The sequence below is a fragment of the Camelina sativa genome, chromosome 3, assembly GCF_030686135.1.
Source record: "Camelina sativa cultivar CO46 ecotype springtype chromosome 3, ASM3068613v1".
NCBI classification, from domain to species: Eukaryota; Viridiplantae; Streptophyta; class Magnoliopsida; order Brassicales; family Brassicaceae; genus Camelina; species Camelina sativa.
Genome location: NC_141882.1, coordinates 9184153 through 9197584, shown reverse-complemented (window position 1 = coordinate 9197584; position 13432 = coordinate 9184153). Strand labels below are relative to the sequence as shown.

The 13432-nt window shown below is 32.9% G+C and overlaps 2 protein-coding genes and 1 pseudogene across 3 annotated transcripts; all 3 read right to left on the bottom strand.

The window, feature by feature from the left end:
• On the bottom strand, positions 1-2392 carry LOC104776345 (putative pumilio homolog 8, chloroplastic). Its single transcript, XM_010500385.3, has 5 exons — positions 1238-2392; positions 985-1147; positions 751-914; positions 412-667; positions 1-318 (listed from the first exon to the last, which is right to left on the bottom strand). The coding sequence occupies exons 1-5, from the start codon at positions 2170-2172 to the stop codon at positions 214-216; spliced, it is 1623 nt and encodes a 540-aa protein (XP_010498687.2). The 5' UTR covers positions 2173-2392; the 3' UTR covers positions 1-213.
• Positions 2393-5266: 2874 nt separating this feature from the next.
• Positions 5267-12597, bottom strand: LOC104776344 (uncharacterized). The gene is made up of 2 exons (XM_010500384.2): positions 12558-12597; positions 5267-6540 (listed from the first exon to the last, which is right to left on the bottom strand). Exon 2 carries the CDS (start codon positions 6347-6349, stop codon positions 5399-5401), a length of 951 nt encoding a protein of 316 aa, XP_010498686.2. The 5' UTR covers positions 6350-6540; positions 12558-12597; the 3' UTR covers positions 5267-5398.
• On the bottom strand, positions 8305-9457 carry LOC104776343 (F-box protein AUF2 pseudogene; annotated as a pseudogene). Its single transcript, XR_015586799.1, has one exon. The product of XR_015586799.1 is annotated as an F-box protein AUF2 pseudogene (transcript).
• Positions 12598-13432: the final 835 nt, after the last annotated feature.

Below are 13432 nucleotides of genomic sequence, written 5' to 3'. Positions count from 1 at the left end.
TACCAACAACATAAAATTTCATTCCAAGAACAAATTAGTACATGAAATAACAACAGGAGAACATCGTCTGAATAGTAGACATTGCCTAGAGTGATCACTTAGTAGGATTCGAGATTATTCATAACAACAAACAAACTTGAGGAAGAAGAAAACAACAACAACACATTTTGAAATTACAGACTTATTTCCACCAGAGAATGAGCCTTCTGAAATTCAATTCTTCAAGAGATTTCTTGAGAAGATCCTTTTGCAATAAGGATTCTTACGCAGAATCGAGTGAGGCCTGATGACTTCAACAAGTGTGGCATGAAGTGAACCCTGTCATTAACATCCCACAAAATCTTGAACACTCTAGAATCAAAACGTTAGGAATATTAAAAGAAACTTTCAAACTTGACTTGGCTTTTGTACCTTGGTGACAGCAAGAGCAGCTTGGATGACAAAATTGGCATACGGGTCTTGAATTAGTATATCGAAATGAGGAACAGAGATGAGTTCACGCACGATCTGAGGACGGCTCTCTGGACAATGTGTTAAGCATCGTTCCACCATATGGCTACTGAACTTTTGCATCGAAAGCTCTACATAATGCCCTTTCAACTGCGAAAGCATCGCTGCAATCGCAGAAAAATCCCTCAGTTCTAGAACGAACTGGACTGCATAGTTCCTGCAATTTGATCAAGAAAAAGAATCTTATTACATTGATGTCTCTAGGTTCAATACTTTGTTACATGAAACAGTAAAATTTACCCGTAAGGGTCTTGAGCAAGGAAGAGACTGTTTCTTGAGATTTCAGTTACAAGCTTCTCTCTATGTTGTCCACTGGAATAAGCAATGCACTTTTGTAACACACAGCATCCATGTCGATGTGTCGCGATATCTATACAGTACTTTGTTGCATCTTCAAAGATGAACTACAAAGAGTAATTATATCAGTAATCCATAAGCTAAAGATTGAAAAAAAAACAAAGCTCTCTTTTTTACCTCGTTATCTTCTGTACTAAGGCACTGTAAGCAACGTTGAATTACATGATTCCCATTTAAATCCCTAATGAGATTGAGAAATCCAGGTCTGAGAGCTGTTTTCACCAGAGTAATCTGCTTCCTGGTCTTGATTGATTCCACTAATCTCTGAACAACTCGAGTACTTCACCACACACACACACACAATACAACCTTTTAACTTAACATCAAACTGATCATATAGTAAACATAAATATATACAGAACACTCTTACCCGTAAGCATTGAGGGACATACGAATAAGCTGACCAGGTTCAGAAGTGACCATGAGTATGATCTGTGTTCTTTGTTCTTCATTACAAACATCTAAAAGTTTCTGCATCAAATAATTCCCAAAAGGATCCATCATAAGCTCAACAACATGAGGGATCACCTCATTGAAAACTATCATAGCATCTAAAGCACTTCCATCTTCAAAGATCCTCTGCAAGAATCTGCATCCATGCTGATCTTTAGCCATTATGTAAACATAACCCTGGTACTCAGATACTTTAGGAAGAAGACTCTGAGGAGGCTTGTTACTGCTACTGCCTTGATGATTAAACAATGTTCGATGAACCATTGATGGAACAGAGTAATTGTTGTTAAAACTCTGCAATCCTAAATTCACAGAATTGAGGATTTGATCGTTTTGGTTTGGGAACAGTAAAGGTTGATCCTTTTGATCAAAACCAAAACCAGAGTAATAACGAAACCCACCATCACCACCACTAGCTTCATAGTTTCCAAAATTGCTCCTTTGGTTGTTGTAATGGTGATGTGTCTGATCTGTTCGTACATGAGGAAGAGTCTTGTCTCCTTCTTCACCAACATTTAAAAGATCGAAACTTTCGCAAAGACCCAAATCATCACCACCAAGATTACACTTCGTCATCATCATGCCATCGAGTGGAGGAGAAGCGAACTGAGACGAACCATCTTCAGAAGAACACAACCCGTTCGAGAAGTAACTCGAAAGCGAGTAATCAGACGGTGATCTGAGACAGAACCTACTCGAACTATAAGCTGAGTCACCGAGAAAGAGATTTTGATTATGACGATTGAAGTTTTGAGAGTGATGATGTGATTGGGTTTGAAGAGGAGAAGAAGGAGAACGTGAGAGAAACGAAGGAGGAGACGAAGCTTCTCCAAATTCACCTCTCATCATCATCTCTGTTTCTCGTTTGTTCAACAGAAAAACACACACAGAACACAATCTAAAAGGCACACAACACAAATTATACAGAAACAAAAACAAAACAAAAGACAAAAGTGTTTGAGAAGCTCACTAAGAAAGAGAGAGAGAGAGAGAGCAAGGAGAGAAAGGGAAGGGTTTTTAAAAACAAATTATATATATTTTTTTTTAGTTTACTAAGCGATTAAGTAATGATGTGTTATTGTAAACTTTTTAATTCTCTTAATAATAATAAGTCAATTGGATTTAAAGAGTATGCGATTAAAAGGGCAAGATTTACTCATTTGTTACTATCTTTGTCAGAGATCTGAATTACACAAAAATAATTGGGGACTATTAGATACGTTTTATTTTAGAATATAAGTAAAAAAAAAAAGGTATGTATCTCTAAAATTAAATATGTCCCCTCTCACAAGAATGTGAGTGAGTTTATTTTTCAAACATATTCTTTTTTGTTGTTAATTAAAAAATCAACAATGCTAACCTTGTCTGAGTTGAACGTTAATATTTGGAGAGAACTTATGTTCTTGATAAGGTCTTTATTATTATATGTTTCAGTATTTTTGTTTGTGTAAAAGAGATAAATGATCTAGACTGTAGGATGATTGTCTATTTATAAACCAATAATTAACTCTTTCTTTTTTTCAACTCATAGACCAACAACTTAAAATCTTTATATATATATATATATATATATATATAAATGTTTGCTTACATACTTTGGACAACTATGGTGGCCTATTACCAAAACACTCTTAAAATTTACATCTCTAAGCATTTTAAGAATTAGAAATTTTAATTATCTAACAGTTAAATCTTAAAATATTATTTAAAACGTAAAGTAACATGCTATTTTCTTATTAATGTATTCATATAATGCTATGAAACATAAGTAGAATAACACATATTGTTTAGGCTCAAGGTCCACGTCGATTTAAATGTTTAACTCTAATGTCAATAGTCATTCATTATAAATAAATAAAATTACCCACATTTGTAACTTTGGTGTATTTATTCTATATTAAACGCTTCAAAGCATTGCATATATTACTTAACCGAGGAAAAAAGTAGTTCACTAATTCGATATACGTATATTTTTGGAAAATACAATTCAATATATATAGCGCAAACTGAAAATACAGTATCTAAAAAGAAAAAAAAAACTGAATACAGTATCTAACTGTGGATAAAAGAATCGTGAAACAAAACTATTACAAATCTTTTTTTTTTTCTTTTTTTTTTTAAAATGATAACAAATCTTTTGAATGCTATATTATATTACATATACACAAGAACAATAACAAAACAAAAGTAAGAAATCAAAGTAATTTAATTTCGTGAAACAAATTATATGTTCATAATTTGTCTACAGACGTATCATCTTTTTATTGGAAACTACGTGGAATTTATTGGAGTTTCCTGATATAATCATCGATCTTAATAGACAGACCGTAATATATTGACTATTGCTCTAGAAATTGGTTTCCTATAGTCAATAGTTTCTATTTCTTGTTCGTATAAATTTGAGTCAAGACATAAGTATGACCAGGAATATCATTAATATAGTTTCCAAATTAGGGAAGGCAACGAAAACGATGGCTTCTGACACAAGCTACTCACTTTTTGACCACTTTTAATTGCTAGTAGCTGCGTATTATGGCTTCCCTGAGTCTTACTTCCTCGCAATTTCCACTCTTCGGGTCACCATCCAAAGTATCAGTTGCTTCTGCGTCAACGTCAAGCACTAAAGCTTATGTTTACGTCGATTAGTATCTTGTTCGTACGTAACCAGATTTTGTATTTGGATCAAACTATAATTCAATATACATGGGCTTGAAACATATCGATGATATCATGTGCATGTCTTTCCCACTTCTTATTGTGTGTTTAGTTGGGCCATTAACCAATCATATATTCTACCACTGGACTTTTTGATTTTCATGATTTGAGTAAATCGAATTGTTTGGTAGGTAAGGTACCATCACTTATCAATCTCACAAACTTGGGCCACGTACATACATATTATGTAGTAAGAAATTTTGTAATAAAAGACTTGTGCACCAGACGTAGTAATTACGAAAGATGGTCAACTCTCTCTATTTGAGTGATACGTCAGGAGAAAATGCTACATGTTTATCCTTATTAAAAGCAAACAAACCTAAACTAAAAGAAATATAAAACATCTTTCATGTTTTCTATTTCTTTTATATGACAAACAGTTTCAATATTTAACTAAATAAATTTAAAGGGGTTTAGAACATGTATCAAGAAAACAGATGCATAACCAAAAGTCAAAAGAGTATCAGGAGTGAATCAAAGAGTCACTTCTTACTCTTGGCGTAAACCATGAATATATGAACATATGGTTAACGCGTTACAATTTTGTCAATAGTTTGAAGAGTTGCATCAGTAGTGAAGATATTGGTTAATATTGTAGAGAAATTCATGAAAGTTTATCCCTAAAAATAAATTTTTATATATGAAGAAGAATAAGGTTTTGTTAACTATCAAACGGAAGATAGTTGAATAAAATTGTAGAATGTTAGTTTAGAAAAATACAGAGACAACGAGAAAGATAGTTGAATAAATTCATGAATGTTGGTATTCATATTCTAATATTTAAAAGTTGTCAAAACGAAAATTATATGAACTTCTTATTAAAAACAAATTCTAGAGTTATATTCAAGAAATTGAGGAGCTAACGTAAATGTAAAATTTAGTTAACTAAAAAACTCTTTGTTACAAAATATGCCTCCTTAGATCAAGCTTTTATTTGATATATTTTTTGACGTTTTAGACAAGAATCTCTCTAAACAAAATTGTTCATGCATGTATCTAATAATTCAATTACAAAATGAGAAAACTTACGTGAAGTATTAAAAAAATCAACATCAAATTATATTTTTCAAAATTTCTACAATTTAAGAAAAGAAAAATAATCTTTACATATATTAAAAAATATATTTATACAGTAGCAAAATTATTTAAAAAACGGTAAGTCATAAGCTCGCACATAGCACCGGTATTCATCTAGTAATAAAAAAAAAATTGTACCTACAAAAACTTGGACTTACGTAACAAGGTAAAAACATTGTATGAATCCAGTCTCAAATCTTTTTTCACAACAGTATTATTGTAAATACAAAAACTTACTTCAAGTTTACAAGAAAAAGTGTTAATGTTTACAAAGGGAGTAAAAAGATCACTTCTTCCAGCTTCGACTACGAAACAGAGGATCTTGAATTTCACCGACAACCCAAGTTTCTTTGGCGATGTCTGCAGAGAGTTTGTAATAGTTTGTGTCGTAATCCATCACTACCAAATTCATCTTCTTCGTCTCTTCCTCCATCAACGATCTCAAATCCTTCTTCTTTCTCACTGTATCATTCTCCTCTTCTTCTCTTCCGCTCAGTTTTTCAGTGTTACCACCTTCCTCTGTTTCTGCTTTCTTCTCCTCTAACCAATTCTTAACCGGCGCAGATCTACACCGCATCAGCAACAACGCGTTTGGCGGCGGAACCGCAGTTTCTACATCAGAAAACGCGTTTTCCTTTTCGTCAACACACTCTTCACTGTTCTGCTTCTCGTGTAAAACCATAAACCATTTCGAGAAAACTGTCCCCCAGCTTTCATCATCTTCATCCTCTTCCTCTTCCTCTTCTTCTTCTTCTTCTCCATCATCGTCTGAGATCACATCCACAGGAGGAAACGCACCGAAACACCGGAAATCAAAGCTGAGGTCACGTAGACAAGTCAAGAAGCCCATGACATCTTTCTTGATCCCAAAGAACTTACTCTCCGACTTGCTTCTATGTATCTTCTCCATCTCCGCCATCAAAGACTGCCAGTTCTTGCTCCCACCGGTACCGCCGCCTTTGCTCGGCCGCACTTTGATCTGACCAGCACACGTGACTTTTGGAGACGTTGGTTCTTCTGCTATCTCCCTTCCTCCACCGCGATTCTGACGGACTCCACCGCCGCTGACAGAGAGCTTACTGAGGCTGCGGCGGTGGTGTGGAGCATTCTGACGACGGTTAAAGGAAGGAGAAGGGGTAGAAATGGATTTGGAAGGTAAAGACAAATGTGTTCTTGAAGGGAAACAAACCATCAAATCTGCTGAGTAACCTGAAGACTTTCCTCCTCCTCTGATCATTTTTTTTCCAATTTGATTTTCTCTTCTTCTTCGATTTGTTTCTTAGATATATAGGATCGATCTTGATGATGGTGGTTTTAGCTTTTTATGAGTTCTGCTACTGGTTTTAAAATTGCTTTCCTCTTCTTCTTTTTTTTCCTTTAAATTTTGTTTATTTTAGACCTTTGTGCTGACAGCTTCGCAAGCTTTAGCTTTTGAGAAATCTTTTTTATTTAAAACTATATATTAAAGTAAACTGATCATCATTATGTGGTTTTGATTACTACCATCAAGTATCAATTATCAACCACGAACCATGTATTAATATTTTATAAAACTCTACGCATATATATTAACCGATCGGTGTAAAAGACATTTTGTTATTTATATAGATTTTTTTTAAGGCGGATACGAATGTGACAATGGTGATGGTTGATGATCTCAACTTTACTATACCAGATTAAATGAATGAAAGAGAACTGACGACAAAACGTTTTTTTCTTTGAATTGATGCAAACTATGTTGACTTGTATCTCTCGTATTCAATCCGACTTGAATCTCTCCTATGAAATCCAAAACAGAATTAGGTTTATCAGAACTTCACTACGAATATGAAATTATTTAACATTATTAATATTGTAAAGCATAACCAAACCAATGGCCTAAAGATTGCTTAATTAAATGCTTAGAACAGAAAATTACTTGATCAAACATCACATATATATATGCCAATTTTAAAATGGTTTTGGCTACCACTTCTCTTTAGTGTTTTGGATTTAGTCATCATTCGTGACTATGGGCTATAGTTGAGCTAATATCCGCACTAATAAAAAGCTTTGCTTAACAACTACAAGAGATATTAATCTGTTATACAATTTGTTTGCAAAGAACTAAAACGTTTTGATAATTAATCATGTTAAATGTATGGACCACATATGCGATCGTATAAACCTCACGTTTATATAATTCCGCAGCTTTGAAAAGTACAAATAACGTGATTTATTTAGTGTGTTAATGATTAATCAACGACCTCTTGGTCATAATGCTACTCGATGGTTACGAGCCTACGACAATGATTACAGGAATAGATTAGGTGTTTTCAATCATATCAGAATCAATCATTTATCGATTCTTTATTACTTAAAGCAAAGGAATCTAAAACCATTGATGATTAAATTTTAAGTCACTACTCATAAAGATTTTTTTTTAATTTTAAATTTTATTACTTATCATTCTAAAAAGATTTTTTTTTGTTTTAGATTATTTGTCATTTTCATTTACCAATGTAACTTTTACAATAAAGTTTCAAATATAACCCTATTAAATTAACACAATAAATAAAATAAGAAATTATTTGTGAGATTAAACTTGTTAATTTACATAATTTCTTAATTTGCGTGAAATTCTCTAGAATGACAATGACAAGTAAATAAAACCGGAGGGAATATAAGTTTAAAGAACTGAAGAAGGTGATGATGCTTAGCGGCGGTAAAGAACTAGCTATAGTAATGTATGGTTCTTTCAACGTCCAAAAAAGACAATTATGTTTGGTAAACAATCGAGTGGCATATATAATAATTCCACATCTATATAGTTTCTATCAATCATGTAATGTTACGGAATCATGATTTTAATGCCGTCATTTCTTAAATTAGTATCATGTTATATCATGCCTTTTTTCATAAATTATTAGTGTTTTAAGCTAACCGGTCCACGTTTTAATAACTCTTTAAATAGGCTATTAGCCTATTAGAACAATGTATATGTATCTTTCATACTGTGCTTGTGTACTTTTAAGCTACATAGGTTTCATACTAAACTGATCACAAGATGCAACATGGATTGGTTGACGTTTTTTAGAAATAAACTTCTGACGTTTTTAGGTACCATTCATGCCATGTTAATGAATCTTTTTGTCGCAAGGATCAAAATCCGTATATGCTTCGAACGATTGACCAAATTTGAACGCCAAGAAAAGTGTAAAGCCAACTTTTATTTGTACACCGTATTATAAAAATGCGCACACGGCACACGTGAGAGAGCGAAAAGAAAAACATATTTTACAAGCATCATCCACAAGGCCCATTAAACAAGGCCCAACAAAAGTTTAATTAAAATGAATTCATCTCTAAAGCCGTCTTCTTGCACTTTAACAGAGCGACGACCGCTTCACCGTACATACAGTTTCCGGCAAAAGCTTCCGTCGCCAGCTCAGCATCATCTCCGACGTCGTATTCTACTCCGCTTGGCCTTACGATCACGAGCGTCGCGGATTCTAAACATACACCACTACTCTTAAGCTTAAGCGACGGCGCGTGTCTCATACTCATCTTCACGCTCGGTACCACACTCCTCCGGTTTCTCACCACGCGCTCCTCCTCGTCTTCCCCACGCGTCGATCTGAACTCTCTAAGCCCTTCAGCGTCCATCACCACCATCCCTTCTCCTTCTACGTCACGTATTACCAAACTCTCCATCTCCTCATGCTCCTTCACGACTTCGCTCATCAAGTAATGACGAGTCGACGCAGCCATCAAGGAGTTTATCGTACACACCACACGCGTCTTCAGTCCATTCACGAACTCGGCGTCCGACTCACCGTCGACGGCGACGGGAGGAGACACGGTTGCGGGGGAACGGAAGGTAACGACGACGCAGCTCTTGAGAGTTTTCCCAAACTCGGCTTTCCACTTAACGGCTGCGCCTTTCTCGAGTTTTACATCGCCACGTGGAAGCTCTACGTCCAAACTCCTGATCTTGTCGAAATGTGAGAGAATCTTGGAAGGGAGACTCGGAGATAGAGCCGGAGTTGGGATCGGTTTGGTCGGTTTAGAGAAAAGAGAGAGGAGACCGTGGAAGGAGTTGAATAAAGATCGGAAAATGTTGGGTGAATCAGACTCGGAGTGGTCAAGTCGGAGGATGAGTGACTCGGACTGTGGTGCAAGCGAGTTGAAACGTTTGGAGAGGGAGCTGCAACGAAGTATGGTTCTAACGTCACCAACTTTGTTCAATATGTCGACGATGATCGGATCAGGAAGGCCATCAAAAACGTCCATTATTTTTAAAAACTTCTAAACAAAAGAGAGTCTCTCTGTGTCTTTTTTTTTCTCTCACTTTCAATTAATTTTGCTTAAGAGTTTGGGGAGTGTAAACAGAGGAGTTTAAATAAGGAAAAAGGAAGATGATGGTTTTTAATATATTTACTTTTATATTATAAAAAAATAAAAAGTAGAAAGAACAAAGAAGAATCATTTTTAAGGCATGTCGGACTCAATTAATGCCGTCCTCTAATGATATTTTTATTTGGGAAAATCGAATAAACAAAATTAGAAATATTTTTTGTTTTTTTTTTTGCTCGTTTGATGTTTTCAATACGAGACATCGGACAGTCTCTATAAGCGTTCTTGATCGAACGGTCCACGCTGATTTTAACATTGTTTACAATAATTATCTCGATCATTACCGGGAAATATCGAAGAAGAATCGTATAATTGAATCTTATAGTCCTTTCATATCTTTTTATTTTTTTGATCACTTGATTCATATCTTCTTATATCAATTTACTAACAAAAATGTATATAGTCATTACTGCGAAATTGACAAAAAAAAAAAAAAAAAAAATTAATTGTTGAAAAAAAAATGTGAGTTATTATGTTGATTAAGTCAGCCAGTTAACGTTTCATATAATTGTTGATATATAAATAGTTTTTTTTTATCAAACAAGATAAATTTTAAATTTGTGAAAATTCCATCAATCAAAAGACATCACAATATCAACTCACCAGATTCTGTTATTACCATTCATATATAAATCAAAACACATCATAATTTAACAAATACTTCTATCATGTACGATGAATGCAAAATCTGAACTTTTTGGCCTCCGGAAGAGATTGAAGGGTCACATTGTATATTTAAACTAAATACGACACATTTTTTTATTCGTAGAATCAATGAAACAACTCTCTTTTTTTTAATGAGGAATATTATCGGCAATTAAAAATTTTGCAATGCTCCGTGCACCATTAAAAAAAGCTTTTAGTTGAAAGTTAGTGTATTTAATACTTATTGTCATTTAGTTTTGAATTGTAACTTCGTTATCAGTGATAATTAACAATGTTTATAACGACATCACTTTTTAAGTTTTAATGTTAAAATGACTAATTAAAATAGTGGTGATCTGATGATGATGGTCTAGTGGAGGGTGGTTTAGTGTCGAGGTCGAAGGTTGTGTTGTTGATGACTGAGTTTTACCATATGCTTGATTCCTATTTGTAATTTGTGGCTTTGTAAACTTGTCCACTTGGCTTTTGTAATCATCAGATTCAATATGAAAAATATTTTCTTTGTTCTAAAGACAAAATTAGAAATGAATGGATCCAAACTATAAAATAGAAGATTCTTTCAACTGGATATAATATCCCAGACGGAATATTTAAAAATCAAATGGGTTAAGTTGAATTCTAGTTTTCTAATTGGTTTTTTAAAACAATGGAATATGCTTTGCTAGGAAAAGGAATACATTCTGTCGACACTATATTTTTAAATTTTTGATTCCCTAAGCTATCAGGAAATTAAAAAAAATAAATAATAATAACTCTAGGTCTTTTAATCTAAGTTATTAACCTGAATAAATTTAAAAAATAATACCAATCCTAACATTTTAAAAATGCAATAGAGGTCATGAATGGAAGATGGTTTTTAAATGGTTTTTAGATTATAGATTTTGGTTTTTAGTTTTTGGTTTTTGATTTTTGAGATTTTAGTTTTTTGTAAGAAAGTTATTTTTAAAATAATTACATAAAGAAACATAAAAAAATAAAAAGAATCGTTAGTTTTCCCTAAAATCTGTAATTATGTGGATTCTAGTTTTTGTTAATATTTGTAAAGAAAAGCTAAAAACTAGTTTTCCTAATTTTTAGGAAATCTATTTAATGTAAAATCTTGAATGGAAAAAAAATTGGTTTTTGAAAAACAAAATCCAAAAACTATAGTAGAATCTACTTGCAATTCAAGACCAGAGTATATTATGGGAAGTGGATAGGAAATTGGGAATAATAGGATTTTAATTCCGGACTTGCCGCTACACAACTCACACTTGACAACGACTAAACTATAGATTATGACGATTTTAATCATTAGCTTATTGAGTAATATACATCTTTATATAGATTCATATTTTTGTTTACCCGAAAACGTCAACATTAACTGAGCCGCGAACTATCATATACTCTATTTGTAAATTTATACATTCGCATAGTTTAATAAAGTAGATGAGATCAAAAAATATTTATTTAAATTGTTTTTTCAAACAATTATTTATTTATTTAAATTGCAGTGAGTTCCATATGCAAGTCTATTTTCATTATTAAAAGAATCTGTTCTCAACGAATCACATAAACTTTTACAAACATGTTGATTAGTAATTAATATATTTTCTAACCAATTGGGTTAAACATTGCCGATGAGAATGAGACATAGAATTCGATGATAACTAATGACTAGAACCAAACACTAAATCTTATAAAAGAAATTAATGTAAATACTTTTACAAGACTGTGTTGATGACAAGTTATCTTCAGTATCATTCATTGAAACAATAATTTAACATCTAAAAGTTAAGGTCTTTCCTTTTAGTTTGCTACTAGTCCCATGTATAGCAGGACCGTCTATGAGACACACGGAGTACTTCATCTATCTAACGAATCACTTCTTCTTCTTCATCTTCTCCTCCAAGTTTTTGTTTCTTCCACTTACCAAACTCTCCAGAAATTCTTTACCCTGCATCGCACATTATAACATTGCTAGTGGTCAAATATTTATAATCATCAACCATGTTCTAATATATCTCACCGAAATTCGACTCCAAGAAGTCGTGTAATTCCACATATTAGCTTTTCCATATCATAACAACATCTTCTTTATAAAAAAAATTATTTGAATATGCCAAATAATAATAATAATAAGAAATGGGTAAAAACAATCAAATTTATAATTTTGTAATGTTTTTTTTGTCTGGTTGTTTACAAATGGCAAATGGCAACTAGCTGTTTTTTACAAAAACAGAGGAGCCAACTCTAGCAACAACTTGTGGGACAAAATAATAAAAAAGCTTAGTAAATTTCACATAAAGCAAATAAACACACTGAAATTTATATTACACAAACACAAGACAAACACATACACTAAGACATGAGAGAAAATGGGGGCAAACAAAAGACAAACAAACCAGACCAAAAAAACACTACAAATGGCAACTTTCTTGTCACTCAATTTGGACACCTAACTAGTTTAGCAAAAATTTGGGAGTCTCTTTCCCTTGTCCCATTTGATGGAAGGTCCGAGTTCTAATTATTGATTATGGAGTACAAGGTATGTACAAAAAAAAGTCTCACAAGAATGTGAGTGAGTTTATTTTTCTAATATACATTTGTAGTTGATTAAAAAATCAAAAATGCTAACCTTCTCACTGTTGAACATTTACATTTTTGGAGAGATTTTATGTCCTTTATTAGAAATTAATCTATTATTATAAGTTTATTTTTGTGTGCAAAAGAAATGCATGATCTAAGAGTGTGGGATGATTATCTATTTATAAATTCTAAATAGATAATTGGCATCCATGATCTATAAATTGGTAATATTAGACCAATAGTTAATATGTTTTCTTGTTTAACTCATAGAGCAAACAACTTGAAATATTTTCTTGTTTAATAAACGATGGCTTATTTAACTTCGAAAACGATGGTGGCTTATTACCAAAACACTCTTATCTTTAAGCATTTTATGAATAAAAAAACATAATTGACCAAAAAAGGATTAGAAATCTTGATTATATAACAGTTAGATCTTAAAATATTATTAAAAGGATTTTATGTCTTAGTGTATGCGTTTGCCTTGTGTTTGTGTGTGGTATATTCTCTTGCTACTGATTGGTATGTGTAATTTACCAAGATTTCTTTTATCTTTTTGTCTCAGCATCTCTTGCTAGATTGGCTCTCTTGTCGAATAAGCAAATGTCGGAACAAAAAAAATATGTTCCATTAATTCCGCACGGTCAATACGCTAGGAGAACTTCAGTTGCAACCATATCGTGTTGAATGG